The following is a 23323-nucleotide window of genomic DNA, read 5'->3' on the forward strand; positions in this document are numbered from 1 at the left end:
TTTTTAAAAAATAAAGTTCACAACAGCCATTTAAAGTGTGGAGAGATGTGAAACCAGTTGTGTCTACTCATCTGGTTGGGTGTTTAACTAGGAAATTAGCCATAGATTAGAATAGATGTATTCTAATACATCTGTATCTAAAGCTCTATATAATTCATCTGTATTTAAAACTGTCACTTGCCAACCAGAGTCCTTATTTCTTCGCTAAAAATGGCACTGAGCCAGCTACTACTGATAAAGGTCCACACGGTCTGTTGACTGTGGACAGATGCTTTCTCCTTTCAACCCTCAATAAGAATGGAAATAACTCTGTTCTTGGACGTTCTCGGTGTGATTCATGCCTTCTTTTAGCCAACTATTCATGTATTCACCAGAAGAATTACACCTACTACCTCCGGTGTAGGAAGGGGGAAAAAAAATCAAGCGAGCAATAATATTAGCAGAAGCTTGAAACTTCAGAGCCAGTATTCAGAAATTTTCTTCCCCACCTCCTTCCCCCAGATCCATTCCTTTCTGGTTCTGGCCGTCGGAAATTGACTTGGACTGGAATTTCAGGGCATCAGTGCTATTTCTCCCCAACCCCCCAAACTCTGGAAACTCTTAAACAACTCCCTACCCTGCACTTAACGGCGGGGACAAATAAAAGATGCAGCCGATTCAACCGCTGAAAGGCAATATTTGTCCGGAGCTATTTTCACTTTTTCTTTTTCCCCCCTCCTTGCCTGTTTCCGATTCGTGTGCCAAACTGTGTGCTTGCTTAGGACAGTGAAAAACATATTCGGGTACCCTCAGTTTAAAGCCAGTAGCTCTCCCGGGCAACTGAAAGTGAAAGCGCTACGTTGTAGCGTTTTATCCTTAAAGGACGGGATGGCAGCTGTTGTGCTCCGGGGCGGTGCGGGTGGGAGGAGGGGGAGAGCGGGATGGGGAAGCTTGAAGAACCAGTTTTGAGGTTTTGTTTGTTTATCTTGAGATCGCAGCGGGGTTCCTGTCTCCCTCCTCCCACCACCCTTTTGGGGTCCGACTTCAGATTTATTTTCATTTGGGCAATCGTTGAAGTTTCATTCAATGTCCTGACTTAAAAAAATACACTCCACTTGTAGCTTTCCCGGTTGCACTTTAAAACACCATCCAGCCTCACCCTCATCTGGAAATAATGCAAGTTTCTCTTTCGCTCCCCCCCGCCCCCCACCCACCCTTTCTTCCTTCCCCACGTTTTCCCCCCTTTAAAAGCCCCACGTAACCTGAAGTCGGTAATAAGACGGAAAATGCGCTGGTCTTAGTTTCCTTTCGTCTACTCTCGCTTTTGGTGGCTCTCTTCCTTGTTAAGGTGTATTTTTAAAGCACAGACATTTTGTGCACGTGTAGCTACACACGCTTGGAATACGCCCCTGATCTGCGTTTGCTGAAACCTTCCCCGGAGATATCGTTTCGGTGCAACTTGGAATATTTTTCTTCGTGGACTTAATAAAAACCCACGGAAAAAGCCACCAAAGGTCTCAACGGTGACGTCCGCTCATCTAAAGTCATTCATCCTCTCCCGCCCCCCTTCCTTTTTTCCAGGAAAGAACTGATCACAAACCGGACCAGAACTTCCAAAAGGAGGTTAGAAAAGGAGAAAGGAAGGAGAAGGAGTGGGGTAAGGGATCGAGGCTAGGAGGGCCAGAAATTCTCATTCAAGGGTGGAAAAGTTGACATTGTCTAAGCCCTCCTGAATGGCTGGCTGGTAGTGGGTTACCCTGATTGTACCTCCACCTCCCCTCCCCCTCCACGTGACGACCCAGGACACATGCGCACCCGAAGGCACATCTGCAGACTGACGTCAGTGTTCTGCCTCCGAGGAAAAGCTGCCAAAATTTTCTTCTGCAATTCGAGTTGGCTGGGGGCCGGTAGTGAGATTTAGGCTACTTCAACAAAACTTTGCTGCCCTCCTGCTCCTCTTGTCTTCTTTTCTCCTGATACCTTTTGATGCTCTTCACATGTTATTTGCATAGCAAAGGCACCAAGCTGTCCAGGAAGAGAGGGTACCACTTCCACCCCCAATAAGTCTTTCCCCCCTTTCTTTCTTCCCGCTTCCTTTCCTTTATTTTTATTTCTTTATTTTGAGAGGGGGGCAGAAAAAGGGGGTTTGCAAAGGCAGTATCTCAGGATAGCCTGGATGTATTGAAGGCATCTCTTTTTCCTGCTAAATCGGAACATCCGTTCTCTAAAGCCCGGTTAGCCAGACTATAGGGTTTTATTCTGGCTGCAGAATAACTGACTGCTGTGTCTTTGCAAAAAGGGATAGGGGGAAGAGAGAGAGAGAGAGTGAGAGAGAGAGAGAGAGAGAGAGAGAGAGAGAGAGAGAGAGAGAGAGAGAAGGAGAGGGAGTACGTGAGTCGTCCAGTGCAATCTCTATTGTTTGAAACTTACTTTTTATCAGAATTTGAAGATGAAAACGGTAAGGAAGACTTCACGATATACAATGAAACCATTTTTAAAAAGAATTAAATTTGTGCTTTGCTTGTCTTCCGAATAACGTCTAGAAAACTTTGTGTGAGTGTATGTGTCTGCGTGCGTGTGTGTATGTGTGTGTGCGCGCGTTTTAATAGCAATGAGTGAGCTTGACTGAACTCATTTTACAGATAGAAATCTTTTTAACTCCAGACTAGTGGGGGTTGGAAGATTCTGCGTCTGTGCAGGAATTTTCTGATGCAAAAACCAAGACCAGTTAATTATATGAATAGACATGTTTTGTGAAGTATGGCTTGATTATGCTTATTGTGGCGTTTTAATTAATTGTGGTGGTTTCACTAAGCAGTCATCGGGAAAGTAATAATGATGTGTATTTTAAACTGATTCTTAGTTTTCTTTTTTCTTTTTTTTAAAAAAAGCACACACATAAACCCTCCACATTTTATAGTTTTGTGTCAGTATCTTAAGTAGTCAGACAAGTGCATATTTATGCCTAGGCTCAGAGGGCAGAGTTAAAGTGCTAGCTGTAGCCCTGATGCTCAAGGATATGTTAAGCTCTTAATAGGCTAATCAAAGAGATGGAAGCGTGTGTTTTTGATTTACTTTTGGCCACTTGGGACGTGCTAGACGCGTAACCATCCGGAGCTTTGAATATGGGGTATGTCTGTATATATGGTCCATGAGATCAAAGTTCAGGGATGGGGGTGGGTAAGAGCGGAGTGCTGGACGGGTTTTGGAAATCTGCCTTCTGATAATGTGCACTACGATTCCTATCTTTGGTAATTTCTTTCCTTGTTGTACCAGAGGCAAAGAGAGCAAGAGAGTGAGAAAGCGTTCAGAGAAGGAACAAGAGAGTGAGTTTCTTACTCTTGTTTTTATTTGAGCTGCCGGTGCAACGCGTTTGGGCCAAATGCCAACTGTCTGGGTCACACGCGTTTTATCCAAATAGATTTAGCGCTGCTGTCTGGAAATGGGCTGCTGAATGTTAACTTTAGGATCAACTCAACCAGGGCAGCTCAGACTATTACCCTCTGTCTGGGCGAAGTGGGCTGCGGGCGCGGGGGGCGGGGGGACGCGGGGGGGGGGCAGGCAAGAGGGTGTGCAGGAGAGGGAAGGAAAGGGAGAACTGAACCATAAGAACTTTAAAAGACACTGGAGTGGGCTTTTTTTTTTTAACACTTTCTCTTAACTGCACATCTCTTGGACTAATTTCTATCCTTTGTCTTTGCTTGTATTGATTAAACTGAAACTTAGATGTGGGAATGACAGTTCTCCAAATTCATGACAGAGAAAGAAATGTCACCTAAAACTGGTTTAAGTTGAATGAAATTGAGAAAATTAATTTTGGAGATAATTGTTTTCCTGTGTTTCACCAAAGGGGTAGCTGCAGTTCTGGTTTGTATTAGTTTTGTGCATTAGGATATTGCATTTTTGAAGAATAGCACATAGAGGCAAATAGGTTGATTTCCAACAGATCAAATTCATTCATCTTCGTAAATGACAGCAAAGGAAACCTACACTGTGGTCTTGATGTTTCTGTGATTCTCTGACCTCATGAACAAAAACATTTTAATATTTTAAAAATCTGAGCCAGTAAGTATAAGATTAATTAATTCCTACCCTTGTGTGCTCTTACCATGTCCTCTCCAGTTCCTTAGCAACCACTGGTAGCTACAGTGGTTTAGGACGGGCCACTACGCCAAGCCTGTGACTTTCCTGAGAGAATAAAAGGATTTACTATATTAAGAGAGTTAATAGAATATTATCTGAACATTTTGGGGTAGGAAGAAATGGTGGAAGAGGTAGATAATTGCCTTGGTTCTCCCAAAATACATCGATTATCCATATTTTGAACTATCCTCAAGAGAAAAAAAAGGTGTTTTATTTTTTTAGTAGAGAAGTTAAAAAAAAGCTCATGTATGTTTGACTTTCCGTATGTTAAATATAGTTTGGGACTACATGTAATTTAGGATGTGGTTTTGTAGAATTATGTTTTCTGTTTTTGTATTTGTCTCATTTGTTTTTCTTGATAGATAAATGTTGAATATGCTTAATTACATTTATTCCATGGAAATTAATCTCACAACGTTTAGAAACGTTCTGGAAATCTTTGTACTTAGTATTTTGTGGTGTACTTGGCATACAGTAGGTGACAATAAATATTGCTGAGAATGTAAATAGAAAATGAAATGAGAAATTCATTTTTACTTATAAAATTAAACACCTAAAGGGAGCATAATATGTTTCTTCCTTTGCAAAGACCAGATCAGTCTTAAAATAAATCTCCAGAATTCAAGTGGATGAAAGAAATTGAGAAGGATGTTACACATGTTTTTTAGGCCCATAATAATAGTTCAGGGAAGGAAATTATTACCTTGGTTACTCCCAGATCACTTGAGTGGGAAGTACAGATGATAGAGAAAAAAGACAAGTAAGTACCTTCCACTAGAGCAGATTACTAAGGGAATCAGTGGAGTGCAGTTGTCTGATCTTATTTCAGTGTAACTAGTGTAGCTTTGATCCCTGGAAGCAGGTAAATGATCTTCTTATTTTACTTAATATCACTGGGGTGGAAAATCTTATACAAAAATCAAAGTAAAATATAAGTTTTTTGAGTATTCTGTTTTCAAAGTTAAAAATTGGTGGTGGGGGCACACCTGCTGATGCTCAGGGCTATTCCTGGCTATGTTCTCAGAGATCATTCCTAGCAGTGCTGGGGGGCCATATGGGATTCCAGGAATCAGATCCAGGTCAGCCACATGCAAGGCAAGCACCCTACCTGCTGTACTATTGCTCCAGCCCTCAGGGTTAAAAGATTTTTAATGTAGTCATCATATACTAATTACTGGACTGCTGTCTCTGGAAGACAATACAATTTAACTGACTGCTGACTGATTGCACCCTTCTCTCTAAATATTCCACAGTTTTAATGGGAAGGAGGAACATAAAAAATTTTGAAGAGGGCTTTGAAAAGTGATAAGTAAGATAACAAGGAGAGATGTCTTATTATTTATTTAGTCAGTAAAGTGAAGTGTATAGACAAACACTTTCCATATGTGTAGTTCACTTTAATCTCTCTCTCTCTCTCTCTCTGTCTCTCTCTCTCTCTCACACACACACACACACACACACACACACATACACATACCACCTCTGAAACGTAGATATCGTCATCAAAAGATATAGACAGCTTTACTGGAGTCAAATCTTTTTGTGTGTTCCACAGCATATTTTTACCATAGGATGTAAAGAATCAATGCATTATGATTTCTGGGTAATTATGTAATATTTTAATGTCAGTCTGACTTTTGGAAAGTATCTGAAAAAGTTAGTACCTATACATATTTGTTTATGGTGTCCAGTGAAGGAAATTATTACCTTGGTTACCCCTCTCCCCAGCAGGTGTTAGAAAGTTAGTCAATCCATTCATTTTTGTTGTGCAGATGACTAATAGTGGTTGAGTACATTGGTTGTTCATTGTAATTGTTCATTGTAACAGCTTACTTACTGTTAATTTTTTCAGTGGCACTGAGTATCTTTTGTTGGTTAGACCACATCTAGCAGTTAAGGACTTACCCCAGGCTGTGTGCTCAGGTTCACTTCTGGTGGATCATATGTGATGTTAGGAATTCAAAACAGTGTCTTCTACTTGCAAGGTAGGCTCCTTAATCCTGTACTGTCTCTCTAGTCTTGAATTTTTTTAAACAGTGAAGAAAGGGAGGAAGGGAAAAAGGAGAGAACCAAATTTATAAAGTACCCATGATAAATTTTATACCCATGGTAAATTCTGTATCCAGTGGTTAAATTCCATAGCTACTGGAGTAAAGACTGTAGCTCTGGTTTGTCAACTTTAAAACTCCTGCGTCTTCTACTATGCACCAATGCCTTTTTTATTACAAGTCCTAAAATTAAATGTTAGTCTACTTCTGGCGAAGTCATTACATGTTATTTTTGCTTTCAATTCTATTGACTTGACTCTTTAAAGGAAGATTAGTTTAAAGTTTATATGGGAATATTGTACAAAATAAATACTCATGATCACCAAAAATAAAACAATGAAAAATATATATGTTGTTCATGAAGCTACAGTTATACTTTAATTAATATCTCATGTGAAGGTCTGGAGTATGGATATTTCGTGTGTTCTTCTCTATTTTAAATAAGTCGTCACAGCCTTTTTAATCTTTATTTTCATTTTCTGGGAGACCACACTGCACAGGGGCTATTTCTGGCTCTGTGCTCAAGAGTATCATCACAGTGATGCTTGGGGGCAGGGATCTTATCCAGTAATGGGGATCAAACAGAGACCAGTTGCATGCCAGACAAGTGCCTTACCTCCTGTACTATCTCTATGTAGGGTGAGCACCCTACATGCTGTACTGTCTATCTCTCCAGTCCTCCCCAACCCTTTTATTCTTGATTCAGGAATATATTTTGAATATAAATACAACATAAGCCATTAGACTACATAAGAACAATTGTTGCTGCCATAAATAAACTCTTTATTTTAGAGTTCTAAAATTGGTTTTTATTTTTTATCTTTTTCAAAAACTTTGAGTTTATTTGGGGGGGGGGCGGGGGGGCAGTTGGGCAGGAGGTGCTCCACCCAGTGGTGCACAGAGGCTACTCCTGGTCCTGAGCTCAGGTGTTGCTCCTGTGGTGCTTAGGGGACCATGTGGTGCTGGAATCAAACCTGGGTCTCCTATAGCTCTGACCCCGTAAGCTATTTCTCCGATCCTATTTTTAAAAACACTTTCCCCTAACTTTATTTAAATACCATGGTTTACAAAATTGTTCATAATTCAGTTATTCTGGGCGCTCAGTGTTCTGGCACCAATCCTACTATCAATGTGACCCTTCTTCCACTATTGCCCCCGGTTTCCCATCTACCCCTCAAGCCTGCCCTCTTAGCAGGCATACAACAATTTATTTTATATTGCTTTGTAACAATAGGATGTTAATTAAATTAAAAAATACTTCAGTTAAAAATGTTTGTTAAATTTGTTGGTCTGGTTTGGTTTGGGGGCCACATCCTATGATGTTCAGGGGTCACTCCTGACTTTGCACTTAGAAATTATACCTGTCAGTGCTCAGGGGACCAAATGGGATTCTGGGGATTGAACCCAGATTGGCCACAGTCAGGGTGAGCACCCTACATGCTGTACTGTCTATCTCTCCAGTCCTGATTTTGTGAGAATTGTATTCCATGATGGTGTTGCTGTGACTGTCCAAGGACTTGCTGAGCTGTCTGTTACTAGCCAAGCCTTCTCCGTCACTGCCTTTGTTTGTTGAACTTAGTGTGCTTCTATGCTCCTTTCCCATCTAATTTGTGGGCTCCTACTGGGCTGTCAATATTGTAGAATGTGGAGTGTCCCAGCTGTGCATGCGACCGCATGCTCCAGGAGCTGTAGAACTGGAACAATTCTCTGGTTTGGCATCTCTTGAGATTAGTCATGAAGCTGTGAAACTGGGCTGCAGGGTGCGGGTGTGGATGCTGGAGCTTCCAGCAGTAAGGGGTTTGAGGTTTTGGGGAATGCTTCCTGCCTCCATTTCAAGAAAGCTCAGAGTTTTCAACCTGAAGACTTGTATACCTGGACATTTCATAGGCTTGGGTCTCTTCTGAAATTAGTTGTAAAGCTGTGAAACTGGGCCATTTATATGCTGGAGACTGTGTGTTGTGAGTGTCACTGCTGCTGGGGCTTCAGCAGGGTGAGGCTTCACCTCCCCCTCCCCCCCCCACACGGCTACCCCCAGCCACCACTCCTTCTGAGAAAGCCCCAGAGTTTTCAGAAGACAAGTGTAGCGGGGAGTTTCATCTCCTTTGCCACTTCTGAGTTGTTATTAGAACTAATCTGCTAGTTCTTTTGTTATCTTCTCCCAGAGTGCTATGTGCTGGAAAAGCAGGTAGCCAAATGTGCTAAGACTCTGTATAAAATAAATTTCATGAGTTTTGAGAGAGTTTATAAGCAGAAAGTAAAGTTCATAAAGTAAACTTAAGTTTTGTTGTGATACCCAAAAAGATTAGACATAAAATCTTGTTGATTCCAAAATAAACATCTTTCTTTTTGGTTATATTAGAGATTAAGTTATCTCATCTCTATTAACATGGCATATATGAAATTTTAAGATAGAGTCAGGATTATGGTAAATCTGGTTTAACTTTCAGAAGTCTAGTTTATACTATTTGTTTGAGTGTTTACAGACAGCTGTTAAATGTCATGTAGACAGACTCCAAGAAAAAAAAAGATAGGTGCTTCATAAAGCAACAAATTCATCTCTACGTATGAGTGTGTTAAAAATCATATTAAGGAATGGGATAAATGTGCTCTGTTCATCGCATACATAAAATTAACTTTGCCTGTGAAGTCAATCTACTTTTTGTTTTATCGAAGGAATGTCTGTCAGTGTACCCACACACTGTTATTCTCTTAAGTTAAAAAATAATTTTGATGATTCCTCTTCATATTCCTTCTTTGATTATCAAGAAACTGACTTTATTCTGTCCACCACTTATATTTCTAATTCTGTGTTTAGTCTTGTGATGTTTATTTAGACTATAAAGAACAACAATGGTCTTAATTTGACTATATTAAATTATTTTGTATTGTATGTCATTTGGCAAGCATTTAGCAGTGTATAGATCTGTCCATTCAGGACAATTTTCAGTTAACTTAAATTTCTTTGTTTGTTTTCCTAGGTTAAAAAATGGCCATACTTTAGTTGCTAATCAGCCTAATGCTTTCCTTATGAAAATTTTACCATCATTCTTTTTCATTTCAAACTGAGAAAATGAATCCAGTTATAGAAGAAAGTATTGGATGCTGGAAAAAAGTATCCGTTATGCAGTGGAACATCTAATAATTAATTTGCAAGAAGTTTTAAAGAAATAAAGTTGTTATGCTGCGATTTTGGTATGATATTGACTCTCTAGCACATAGGTAGCCCTCTAAAAATCATCCAGTTCTCTAAATTATGGAAATTTTGTGGAAGACGTTGACCTGGATTTTGAGCCTCATCATGGCATCATCGGAATTTCGTAGTGACCACAGACTTTCATACAGTTCTCAAGGTAGGAATCCTGCTTCTGAAACTGACAAAAAATATTGCTTCTAATCTAACTAGAAAAAACCCTGAGAACTTAGTTTGAGTGAACACTTTCTTTGGGAATATGTAGTGCTAGTAGAGCTCTGCTGTATCAATTCAGAACTAGTTTCATGGCTGTTAAAAGCTCAGAGGGATCTTTTTAACTTCTGCTTGTATGTCATATCCAATAGATTGTTCTTTCTTAGAACATGATAGACCCAGGACCTCTTCTTCTGAGTCGGAACTTTAACAGACTATTTCACTGTTAGACTTCACTGTTAGACTTTAAAGGCAAGGTTATGTTCAAAAGGAATTCAAAGGGTTTTGTTGTAAAAGAAAAGCCATGCATCCTGTAAGACAAGATCCTGTTAGTATGAACACTTAGTAAAAAATATGCTTTTCCAAACTTAAACTTAAGGACTAAATCCTGGCTCATCTAGATAAAGAAATATGAACGGTAAAAGTTGATTTTCCAAATAATAACTATAGTTCCCTATAAAGTTCAAGTAGTTTAACTTTTATATCATAGTAGATAAGAGATGAGATCTTGACAAAGGTTGTGGAATGAACACCATCTTGATTTGTTTGTATTTTGGCCACACCTGCAGTTCTCAGGGCTTGCTCCTGATTCTGTGCTCAGGGATCACGTCTAAATATGTTTGGAGAACTATATACATTGCGGGGAATTGAACCTGGGTCAGCTGTATGCAAGGCAAGTGCCTTACTTGCTCTGAAGCCCTGCCCAAAGTGAATACCATGAATACCATTCATAACTAGTCCAATTCTTAGAATTATTGAAAGGCATAATTTTTAGATTTCCTTTCCAAGAGTGTATAGTAACAAGATTGATTGTTTAGAAGCATATGTTTAGAAGCCTGTATCAATCTATACATATGTGTACTTATAGATGTACACACACATATATACATATATACATACATATATTATATATACATATATATAATGTGACTTTCAGAGTAGATCAACAGAGTCATAGCATTTAGTATGAATTCTTATTTATAAGACTTAAACTAGGGGCTGGATGAATAGTACAGTAGGCAGTCTTTCATGTGGCCAACTTCGGCTCATCCTCAAGAGCCAGGAACAAACTCTGAGCACTGCTGTGTATGACCCTAAAACAAAACAAAAATGAAGTGAAATAAGCTTTTTGGGAGGTTGGTGGCTTGAGCCACACTTGGTGATGCTCAGGGTTTATTCCTAGTTCTCTGCTCAGGGATCACTCCTGGCAGTTCTCAGGATTAAGCCCTCACTCGCTGTACTATATTTCCAGCCTGATATTTTTCAATTTGTTTCCACTTAGTTATTGTTTTATGATATTTTATTCCTGCTGGTAGACTCCATCTATAGATAGTGAGGCAATGAGGAGGTATTTGGTTTCTCTTAATGGCCAATATTGCTAAAGGAAGATGTGTTTAGGAAGGTAAATAGGTAATATGTGGTACAACTAAGTTAGGAAAATATATTTAATAATTAAATTTTTGTCAGTTTGAACGCTTTTAACATAGTTTTATTGAGTGATAACACACATCCTATGTATGGTCTAGCCATTTAGAATGTACAATTCCGCAATTTTTTTGTTTTTGTTTTTGACTTTTTGGGTCACATTCTGTGATGACGAGGAGTTACTTCTGGCTCTGCATTCAGGAATCACTCCTGGTGGGTTTGGGGACCATATGAGATGCTGGGGATTGAACCTGGTTGACTGTAAGCAAGGCAAATGCCTAATCTGCTATCATACTGCTCCAGCCCCAGTTCAGCAGTTTTTGATAGAACTGTACAAAACTTTTTGGTTTTGTTTGTTTTGGGTTGTTCCATTGATGCTCAGGGTTTACACATAGGAGTTACTCCTGGCAGTGCATGGGGGATCATATGGGGTGCTGAGGATTGAACCCCACTTGCTGTAATATCTGTACAACCTTGTCACTATAGTCAGAGCAAGAATATTTTCATCATCCTTGAAAGAGGCTATGTACTCATTAAAAAATGAACTGGACAAGGTGCTAACCTTACTTGTACCTAACCTGAGTTCAATTTTCAGCAGCTTCCCTGGAGTTAATAATAATAAAGGCCCTCCCGTTGATCATCGATTTGCTCGAGCGGGCCCAGTAACGTCTCCATTGGAGACTTTGTTGTTACTGTGTCTGGCATATCGAATACTCTCGGTAGCTTGCCGGGCTCTCCGAGAGGGGCAGAGGAATCGAACTCGGGTCGGCCATGTTGGCTGCGTGCAAGGCAGACGCTCTACCCGCTGTGCTATCCTCGCCTCCCTGGAGTTATCCCTGAGAAATAAGCTAGAAGGGAACTCTGAACATTGCCAGCTGTGACCTCAAAACAAAACAAAACAAAACAAAATTACTCCCAAATTTTAAATTCTACCTATATTACCATCAACATGCCTTATATTACATATGAAACCTCATATGTAATTCTGTTTCTAGAGATTTTCCTGTTCTGAATAGTTCACGTAAATGTAATCATATGCTCTATGACCTTTTTGAGACCATTTGTTTTAGTTAGCATACTATGTTTTAATGTTAGATGATAAACTTTAATTATGAAGTTTTGTTCAGATTGTAGCATAATACTGCATTCCTTTTTATTGTGGAAAATACTCTATTTTAGGAATATAACAAACTTTAGTTTTTTATTTGTCACTTCATAGACATTTGGGTGTAATCCCATCAACGGCCAAGACCCAGAGACTATAAAAATCAGCTCCCGGAACCGCGCGGCCGCATTTGTGGCTGCGCGACATCTTATTATGACATCTTATTATCTCATTCCTATTTTGGACAAACTGGCAGGTTACCGAATGTAGCCTGCCCACACGGCAGCGTCTGGCAAACTCCCCGTGGCGTACTCAATATGCCAAATACCAGTAACAATGATGGGTCTCATTCTCCTAAAGAGCCTTGAATATAATCTCAGGGCTAGGATGAAGGAGATGTTACTGGGGCCTGCTTGAGGCAATCGACGAATAACAGGATGATTTGTGATTTGTGATTGTGAGACATTTGGGTTATTGCACTCCTATCTGAGCATTATCAATAATGCTTCTATCAAAGTTCTTGTATGGGTTTCTTTGGGGATGTGTTTTCAACCTTGTGGGTCCATACTTAGGAATGGACCTGCTGGTTCAAAGGGTTAATTACATGTTTAACCTTGTGAGGAACTACCACACTGTTTTCCATAGAGGCTATAGTATTTTATAACACAAATTATGATTAAGAAAAGTATTTTCTGGGTCTGGAGATGTAGTCCAGTGTGTAAGACATTTGCCTTGCACCTGGCCAATCCTGGTTCTATTCCTGGCACCTCACAAAGTCTCCTCAGTCCCTCCAAAAATTTTCCCTAAGCACAGAGCTCAGGATAAGCCCGGATAAGCCCTTAATACAGCAGGGTGTCATCACATCGTCTAAAAAAATAACTAATTATACAAGACTGTATCTTTTGATAGCTTTTATTTTATCTAAATTAAACTTTATTTTATATATTTACTTGTATATGTATACTTTACACGATTTTTAAATTTCGGTTTGAAATAAATCTCCTGAATTGAATTTTTTCCTTAGTATCATGTTTTAAAAATTAAAGTTGTAAGGGTCTTCCCAAATAATTTTTAATGATATAATTTTAGGACAATAAAATAGAACTCAACTATATTTGGTTTTTAAATCTATACTCTTAAATTTTTGCTTAATATAACATTTTTGACCCCTACTAGACATATAATGATGCCTAGTTTTAATCAATGTAGTTGTTGTTTATTCTGTTACTTCTTTGTTCTGTTAATTTTTCTTTTCTTCCGTTTTCCCCCATCTGGATACTCTACCTTGCGATTACAAAGAGGAATTCCTGACTTATCTAGAACACTACCAGCTAACTATTCCAATAAGGGTTGATCAAAATGGAGCTTTTCTCAGCTTTACTGTGAAAAATGACAAACACTCCAGGAGAAGACGGAGTATGGACCCTCTTGATCCACAGCAGACAGTACCTAAGTTATTTTTTAAACTTTCAGCCTATGGCAAGCACTTTCACCTAAACTTGACTCTCAACACAGATTTTGTATCCAAACATTTTACAGTAGAATACTGGGGGAAAGATGGACCCAAGTGGAAACATGATTTTTTAGACAACTGTCATTACACAGGATACTTGCAAGATCAACGTAGTACAACTAGAGTGGCTTTAAGCAACTGCATTGGGTTGGTAAGTAGATGTTATCACTTTCGATTTTTTATGGAGAAATAAATTTTCCATGTAAATGTCTTTTCACATACATTGTATATTACATATAACATATATTAGTAGGGGAAGTAACATTCTAATTTAGAAAAAGTTTTGCTGCCTTAGATTTTGAGAATCTTTTCCATAATGTTTGCTTGATTTTTTAAATTAAGTACAGAATTAAAAGCCTAATATTATTGGAAGAATAATAAATAAAACACCATGTTACTTCTTTTAATTTTGGCCTTTTAAATGTGACATTATTTTATTTATTGAGGTAATGATGGTTTAAAAAAAGTGTACATGTTTGTGTTTTAGGTATATACAAAATTTGCGATTACCATGCCATTCCCACCACCAATGCCAGTGTCTCTCCGCCATAGTCCATAGACTCCTTCCTGTCCACCAAACCCCTTGCTCCAATCCTGCCTTGGTAACCTCGTTTCTGTTGTAAGAGTTGAAGGCTTTGGTTTAATTGGACATTGGACATTCTCTTGCTATGTTTATCAGTTTTTTGGTAGGGGCTTCTCCTAAGCAGAAGTACACGGGGTCCAGGACCCACAATCTGGTCGATTGCAATCTGTATGGGCTGATGGTTCAGTGATAAGGTTTTGTAATGAGGAGCTTGGTGGCCCATCCATTGCCAGGAATAGAACCCCCCTGGACTCCATCTATATGCCAGGCATGAGCTCCAGCCTTTCGAGCTATCTCGCTGACACTAATTATTCGTGTTTTGGTTCGTTTGCTTTGGAACAACAGCTGATGGGATTAGCAGCTACTCTTGGCATGTTGCTCAGGGGTCATTCCTTGATCTGGTACTTGGCACGTGGGCCTGTGGTGTTGGCTATTGAACCTGAACCTTCCACATGCAAAGCTTGTGCACTAGTCCCTCGAGCCAGCTCCCTGGTTTTCTTGAAACAGAATCTTTATGCCAATATTTCTTTATGAAAATGTTATTCCCTTCGTTTTTCCAATCATCAATAATAAACCTTGTTTTACTTTAAAATGTATTCAAGTTTATAGAATGTATGTTGGGCATTTGCATCCATTCTATATATACAAACGGTAGATACAGAGCTAAGGGATGCACATAGTCATGGTGGCAGAAGGAAGCATATTCCTCCACTGCTTTATCCCTACATCAGACTGAAGCAGATGTACCATTAACACTTAATTTGTGTAAAAAAGTTTAATTGTTTTGATGTTCAAACCATATTTTTTATTTTTGCTTGTTTGTTTTTGGGTGCTAAACATGGCTATGTTCTGGGTTTACGTCCGGATCTGCGCTCAGGGAATCACCTCTCACAGTGCTTGGGGGACTCTATTTAATCTTATTTAAAACAATTGAAATGGAATTGAACTGGGTGTGGGTAACTGAAGGTAATTAAGATTTCTCTTTTAGATGAAAGAGCAGATGGCTTTTACTAGTTGTGAGGAAATGCAATGAACTGTTGGATTGGAGAAAGAGTGATTTTGATATACTAAATGTGAAAAATAAAAATTAAAGATATCTAGTTGGGTTTAGGGAAATATATTAAAATAACTTAATTTTGAAAAGAAGCAATAAGAGTCATGCATAGAATAACTCCTTATGATGTAGTGAAAGATATTTTTTTAGGAGTCAAAAGCCAGAATAAGGTTGAAAAAGGACATGGAATCCTTTATATATTTTAGGGGCTAGCAGATTGTCACCTCTCTTTCATCCTCTCAGACTTTGCCTTATTTTTCTTTCCTTCTGTTTGTTTAGACCTTTCTCCTTTGTTTTCTATTAAAATTGCGGGCTCAGTGTTAACCGATTTTGATTACTAAATTAAGGTGTGGTCGGCCTACTAATGAACAGTGTACCTGTTTAGAATAATGCCATATTTTAGTTTGCTTTATGTTTAAACCATTTTTCATTTTTAAATATAGGTTTTATTATTTTTAGGCTTTTCTTTTCTTTCTTTTTTCTTCTTTTGTTTTTTGTACCCACAATTGGCTATGCTTGGGGCTTACTCCTGGTTCTGTGCTCAGGGATTATTCCTGGCAGTGCTAAGGCGATCATATATGGTGCCTGGGATTGAACCAGGGTCAGTTGAGTGCAAAGAAAGTGCCTTAGCCACTGTGCTATTTCTCTGGTCCTGTGTTCTGAGGTTTCTAGTTACATTTACATACTTAGTAAAGTAAAAGTAAAGGCCCTCCCGTTGTTCATCGATTTGCTCGAGCGGGCCCAGTAATGTCTCCATCATGAGACTTGTTACTGTGTTTGGCATATCGAATACGTCACGGGGAGCTTGCCAGGCTCTGCCGTGCGGGCGAGATACTCTCGGTAGCTGGCCGGGCTCTCCGAGAGGGGCGGAGGAATCGGACTCGGGTCGGCCATACTTGTTTATTTACATACTTATTTATTTATGTTTCTTACAGAGAAAAATATTTTTTTCTACCAAGGACCATCATTTTCTATTTCTTTATTAACTATTACTTGGTTTTATTCCATTCTTCTTTGGAGACATTTTACGTTGGAGACTACTGGTTAATTAATTTCTTGAGCAACTGCACATCTCTCATCTCGGGATTTCTTTTTTCCTAGGTTAGTTCTACATCTTCTTTCTGAGTTTACGTTGGAGAACATCTTCAAGTAATTTCCTCAGAAAAGGTGCCTGAGAAGTAAAATTTCTGAGTCCTTGCCTATTTGAAAGTGACTATATGTTGCCCGCATGTTTGATTAATAATTTAGCTGGATGTGGAATTCTGGGTTCAAAAATCATTTTCTTTCAGGATGGTGGAATTGGGAAAGGGAATAGAAGCATCAAATTCATACATTAATTTTATATCTTAGTAGAAGTTTTAAATATCTACCTTTTGCCATTGATTTGTTTTAGGTGATAGGTAGATAAAAATCTACTCTTCTTTTTTTCTGTTTTATATTAAATTTTTTTTTCCTGAACAAAAGTGATATGATCATCTCCGAATCTTTTCTGTTCGAAGAATTTTATTAAAAGGTGGCAAACTTCAGGCATTTAAATCCTGTTTTGAAATTCAAAGGTACTTTTAATTTAAAGATCCCTCTTCAAACTAGGGAAATTAAAAACAAATAATTCCCTATAATTTTCTCTTACTGTTTCATCCCTTTTCTATAATTTCTTCTCTACTTCTGTCTTCTCCTTCTCTCCCGTGTGTTTCTCTTTTACCATTCCAACTTCTATGAGATTGCCCTAATTTGTCTTATTTCCTTCCTTTTATTTTAGAACAATAAGTTATAGCTCTAACTTTTGAGGGGATCCTCTTTAGCTGTGCTCAGAAGCCCAGCAAGACTTAGTCTGAGAAAACCCGATGGCTTGGTGCTGGAGCCCAGGGGACCTCAGGGTCACCACAGCCACACCTTGCCAGTGCTTGTGGACTCAAGTGTTACAGGGGATTGAATTTGGGGCTTCATCATGGAAAGCATGTGCTCCGTCCCTTTGCTCTATCTCCCTGGAGCAGCCCTATTTCTAATTTTCAAGAGATCTTTTTCTGATTATTCCTTTCTTCACATTGTGTTCTTATACATGCGAGTAACTTTATTTAAAACGCTCTCATGTACTAATGACTAAATTAGTCAGAAAAGATAATTATGACTTTAGTTATGTCCATAGTTGATTTTCTGTTCTTCCTAATATTCACCCATTCACCATATACTTAGAAAACACCTAAAGGGAAATGAGAAGGGAATACTGACATTCGAGGGATAAGATTTTCAGGTAGAAATTTCCCAGTACAAAAGTCTGATTTGAGAATATATGTAGAACAGCAAGTAGAATGTAGGATTAGACCTTAGTTGAAGAGATGAGCATAAGAGAGAGCCAGATATTAGGATTTAAAGGATAAAGGATAAAATCAGTGATGATGCCAATCTTTGACACCTAAAAAACTAGAAGAAGGGATAGTACATAAGTTCAATTGTTCACATTAAACTCAAGATATTATATAGGATGTTGAATATCTAAGTCTGGAGTAAAGGAGAAGGACGTGTATTATGACATTTAAAAATTGGTATAATCATCAATATGTAGATGACATTTAAAACCAAAAAGGAATATAAAATTTCTTAGAGGTGTATAGATATAAAAATAGAAGTCTAATGACTGAGTCCATTGTATTTCAATGAGTAGGAAAGGTCAGAATGATGTAGAGGAGAATGTGAAAGAAAAAGAGCAAGAAAGTTGAAGATGAAAAGGAAAATAAATGACAAGCAAGAGAATATTGTGGAGTCCAAAGATGAGTAGGACTGAAAACTGACCATTGCTTTGATCAGTGAAGCTATTATCTTGACAAAGGCAGATTTCATAAAGCTACTGGAAGTTTGGGAGAAAAGCAAAAATCTGATTGGAGTGACTCTAAGAAGGGATAAGAGAAGAAAAAGAGTATAGGGTCAATTATTTTAAGAATTTTTGGAGGACTGGAGATGTAGCTCAATGATCTGAATACATGCTATGCCTGTGCAGGGCTGGGTTTGACCCCTGGCACGGCAAATGCTCCTTTGAGCTCTGCCTGGACCATCCTCCACGCACAGATCAGGAGTAGCTCCTGAGCACTATTGAGTGTGGCCCCCTGCCAAGTTAAAAATAAATAAAAATCTGAACCAATAATCACTTAATCACTTAACTTCCCGTTAGTCGTCGATTTGCTCGAGCGGGCGCCAGTAACGTCTCCATTTGTCCCTGTCGCGTGCTAGTGTAGCCCAATAGCATCTGTTCGCTCTGGGAACATGAAGAGCCTCAAACTGATCGTTCATGATCTTCACGAAGAAGTCTGACCATCTGGTAGGTGGGCGGCCACACGGTCTTTTGACATCCCGTGGAATCCGGTCAGTAACAGCTCTAGTCCAGTGGTCGTCTTTAAATCTCATTACGTGACCAGCCCATCTGATTTTTGACACCTTGGCAAATGAGACAGTGTCCCTGATTCTTGATCGTCGACGGATGTCAGAACTCCGGATTCTTTCTCTCATTTGAGTGAAACGTGATATTCCAAGCATAGCTCTTTCTATTCTTCTTTGGGAGACCTGAATGGCATTCTCATCTTGTTTGCGTAGGGCCCAGGTCTCTGAGGCATATGTTAATGCAGGAAGAACAGTGGAATCAAAGAGATGTGCCCGGAGGTTCTTCGTCCTCTTAGCTATTTCTTCGACGTTCTTGAAGGCGTTCCAAGCTGCTCTCTTCCTCCTGCGCAGCTCGAGTGCCAGGTCATTTGTCATGTTGACTTCTCGACCTAGGTACACATAGCTGTTGCATTCGGAGATGGTCGTTCCGTTGAGAGCGAAATGGGGCATCGGGAACGAGGCTGTTTCTCATGAACATTGTCTTCGTAAGATTCAGCTGTAGTCCTACCTTTCCACACTCACGGTCAAAGTCTGCCAGCATTTGTGCCGCTTGGCTGATGTTTGGTGTTATTAAAACAATGTCATCAGCAAAGCGGAGGTGGTGTAGTTGCCGACCATCTATCTTCACTCCCATTCCTTCCCATTCCAGTTGTCGCATGATGTTCTCGAGGGTGGCACTGAAGAGTTTCGGTGAAATGGTATCACCCTGCCGTACCCCTCTCTTGACATCAACGATCACTTCTTTGTAGAATGGTGAGATCCTGGTAGTGAATCCACAATACAACTCACGGAGGATCCTGATGTATTGGGCTTGAATGCCCTGATTGGCTAGGGCTTCAATGACCGCTTCCGTCTCAACAGAATCAAAGGCCTTCTTTAAATCAATGAACGTTAAACAGAGCGGCATCTTGAACTCCCGAGAAACCTCAATGAGCTTGGTTATCGTGTGGATATGGTTGATGGTGCTGAATCCTTTGCGGAACCCGGCTTGCTCGCATGGTTGTCCTTCATCTAGTGTTCTGCCAGTTCTATTCAGGATGACTCGAGTGAACAACTTGTAGATGACAGACAATAGGCAGATTGGGCGATAGTTGCCAATGTCATGGATGTCTCCCTTCTTGAACAGTAGTACGGTCCTGCTGGTTTTCCATTGGGACGGAACCTTGCATTCAGACAGGTAGCGTGTGAAGAGCCGAGCCAGTGTATTGACGAGTACTGATGGCAGGTTCTTCAGGTGTTCAGGTCTGACCTTGTCTGGGCCGGGTGCTGTTTGTTTCTTTACTGATGAAATGGCGTGTCGATTTCGGAAGGGAGAACGTTGGGAACGACATATGCATCCTGTGGAATTTGTTATGTCGGCAAGTGGACATGGCTATCGAAGAGATTTGAGTAGAAGTCATGGATAATCTTCTCCATTGCCGTTCTGGAGGATGTGATGGATCCATCAGGACGTCGGAGGGCAGTCATCTTGGTCTTGTAGTTGGCGAAGGACAGGCGGGCGTTACGAATACTTTTTCCGGCTTCTGCCACATCTACCAGTACTTCTGCTCTTCTCTCTTTGAGGTCTTCCTTGATCGCATCTCTGCACTGCTTTGCGAGCTCGGACGTTCGCTTGCGGTTGCCTGAGGCATGCGCCAAACCACGCTGGCGAATTAGCTCAAGAGTTTTCGAAGATAGGCGATTTTTTGTGGCTATCTCTCTCTTGGCATTCCTCACACAATCATGGAGGTGCTGAACCAGTCGCTCGTATTCCTCGTCAATGTTGTCAACAATGGCATCTTCCCATGTTGCCGCAATAGTGCCAAAGAGTTCCCAGTTGGTGGCCGTTCTGGGAGTTCTCTTTTTGAACTTTGCAGCCCTTTCTCCCCACTCTGTGAAGTAGAATTTTGCACGAAGGAGACGGTGGTCCGATCCCGTTTGAAATTTTGTGACAACAGCGACATCGGTCAGGCAAAACCGTCGATTGAATATGATGTGGTCTATTTCGTTGTGGAATCGTCCACCGGGAGACTCCCATGTCCATCGTTTAGATTCTGCCTTCTGGAACTGTGAGTTACCATGGATGGTCTTGGTCAACATGATGAACTCAGACAGTCTCTCACCCTGTTCGTTCCATTCTAGGCCATGGGTCCCGATGTGAAGTTCTTCAGCTGATCTTCTCGGTCCTATCTTGGCATTAAAATCACCCACAATGATCTTGTAGAAGGTGTGGTCTTCTTTATAGAACTTCTCCAGCTCCATGTAGAACTTCTCAATTTCTCCTTCATCATAATTGGATGTTGGTGCGTAGACAATGAAGATAGAAACTGCAGGCAGTGAGCCACATCTATTCAAATGTAAACGTTCGGGTTGTTAGGCATTCGAATGAATCAATGCTCTTGGCCAAGTTTGTGTTGACAAGGACACTGACACCTCCGACACCTCTTTTATCACATGTTCCGAGGAACAATTCTTCTCCAGTGTCGAAAATGGCATGGTGAGATTCGTGCCTTCTTGTCTCGGTCAGACCAATGATGTCGTACTTGATCATTCGCATTTGTACCATCAGGTCCTTGATGGATGCATCTGATGCTAGCGTACGTGCATTGAAAGTACAGACGATCATTTTTGTCTTCCTTCGTTGTGGCAGCCTAGGTCGGCCTTGAGATTTTGTCGGCCTCTCCTTTCTCATCCTTCTCAGTGCTGCCATGTCGGTGAAGCCTTCAGGGTCAGGTGAATGAGACCAGTTGTAGTTACTGGTTTTGGCATATCGAATACACAGCGGATAGCTTGCCAGGCTCTTCCGTGCAGGTGGAATACTCTCGGTAGCTTGCCAGTCTTTCCGAGAGGGATAGAGGCTTTTGGGGCGACCTCTAATCACCCTTGTAGGTGTTACCATATTTGAACCCTATCAAATATGGTAGGACAATTCCGGAAGATAGGTATTTAGTGTCTTATGATGTGTCTGGAAAGCGTCCTGGAGTGTGGCGACGGCTGGGTAGTGGAGGTAGTGTCGATAATGAAAAGAAAATTTTGGAAAAGCAAGAAATGATTGTTGCTCCATGAAGAAGTGGATATGAGAGGAGGTTTTTTTTTTTTTTTTTGCAGGAGTAAAAACGGGGTTTATTTAGACCAGCATGCTGGGGCTCCACAGCATACCCCAAAAACGGGCAGTGGCTGAGAGCCCCGAACTTCTTCAAAGGGGATCTTATATAGGCCTTCACTGGCCGTTACAGCAAAGCCCGCGCATTTCATAGCCAATAGATTTGTAACAACATATACTTTCTTAACCAATCCATTTAAAAGTACCTTACTCCTTAGCCTATAGATTCAAAGATCAGCATTTACGTACATTGATTGTCAGCACAAGCAAGGTTATAGCTGGAATCATTAAGCCTTAGGTAATTGAGGAGGTTTTTTTTTTTATCTGATGAAGATGGGAATAATTTTGTAGAAAGTGAATCTTTTCCTTTTTCAGAAAAAAAAATTTCTTTTTTTCTGAAGCACAGATATGTTATTTAGGAAATATGAATGGTTAAGAAAAGGAAACATGTTCCAAAGTGAAAGAAAACATGTTTCTTCAGAGAAAAGTGTCAGAAAATGTTCTTCCATCTCCTTCCTTCCTTCCTTCCTTCCTTCCTTCCTTCCTTCCTTCCTTCCTTTCCTCCCTCCCTCCCTCCCTCCCTCCCTCCCTCTCTTTCTCTCTCTTTCTTTCTTTCTTTCTTTCTTTCTTTCTTTCTTTCTTTCTTTCTTTCTTTCTCTTTTTTGTTTCTTTTTTCCCCTTTCTTTCTGCCTTTATCTCTTCCTTCCTTCCTTCTTTCCTTTCTTGGGAAAAATTGTGGTGGGGATGGGAGGGTGCTGGCTGTGTTTGGGTGCCACACCTGGTGGTGCTGAGGACTTCTGGTTTTTGCTTAGGTATCACTCCTGGTGGGGTTCAGGGGACCATATGCAGTGCTAGGGTTTGAACTGGTAAACTAACCTTGCACTGCTCTACTATCTCTCTGGTCTCAAGAAGAGAAATTTCTTTACCTGTGTGTTTGATGGGCTGGAGCGATAGCACAGTAGGTGGGGCATTTGCCTTGCACATGGCCGGCCTGGGTTCGATTCCTCATCCCTCTCAGAGAGCCTCCGTCCCTCTCTGAAAGCCCCGCAAGCTACAAGAGTATCCTGCTTGCACGGCAGAGCCTGTTAAGCTCCCCATGGCGTATTCGATATGCCAAAAACAGTAATAAGAAGTCTCCCAATGGAGATGTTACTGGTGCCCGCTCAAGCAAATCAATGAACAACAGGAGGACAGTGCTACAGTGTTTTTTATAGGTGATGCAGGGTGAAATTACCCGCATATGTGGAATAACTTGTTCTTGGTAAAGAGGATAGACAGTTTATAACAAGAAACAAAAGAGCATGTATGTGAGATTTGTGGTTCTAAGTATTTGTAGCATGTTAAATATTGAAATGGAAGGTGGAGAAATGAGGAGGTCAAAAGGAGAGGAGAAAATGGAATATTTATCCAGAGTATTGGGAAGATGAATGGACTAGAGAAACAAAGTATTATTACTGTGCAGTGTAAAAGGATCAGCTGATATTAGTGAAGATAAATTTAAAGTGATACCAACCAGCATCTTGGTGTTTTCCTCTGACTAGATGAAACTGTTAAGGATGACAGTTCAGAGTGACTGAATTGGATTTAATGAGAATTTTGATTCAGTAAAATAAGTT

General features: G+C 40.2%; 1 protein-coding gene across 1 annotated transcript in view; it reads left to right on the forward strand.

The window, feature by feature from the left end:
• Nucleotides 1-2349: 2349 nt before the first annotated feature.
• The window catches only part of ADAMTS6 (ADAM metallopeptidase with thrombospondin type 1 motif 6), a 312693-nt gene continuing 291719 nt past the window's right edge, over nt 2350-23323 (forward strand). Inside the window, exons 1-3 of the mRNA XM_056112563.1 lie at nt 2350-2437; nt 9149-9520; nt 13403-13767. Of these exons, the coding sequence (XP_055968538.1) occupies nt 9424-9520; nt 13403-13767 (462 nt within the window). The 5' untranslated portion in view covers nt 2350-2437; nt 9149-9423. The remainder of the gene's footprint in view (nt 2438-9148; nt 9521-13402; nt 13768-23323) is intronic.

The sequence above is a fragment of the Sorex fumeus genome, unplaced genomic scaffold, assembly GCF_029834395.1.
Source record: "Sorex fumeus unplaced genomic scaffold, SorFum_2.1 ptg000018l, whole genome shotgun sequence".
Lineage (NCBI taxonomy): Eukaryota > Metazoa > Chordata > Mammalia > Eulipotyphla > Soricidae > Sorex > Sorex fumeus.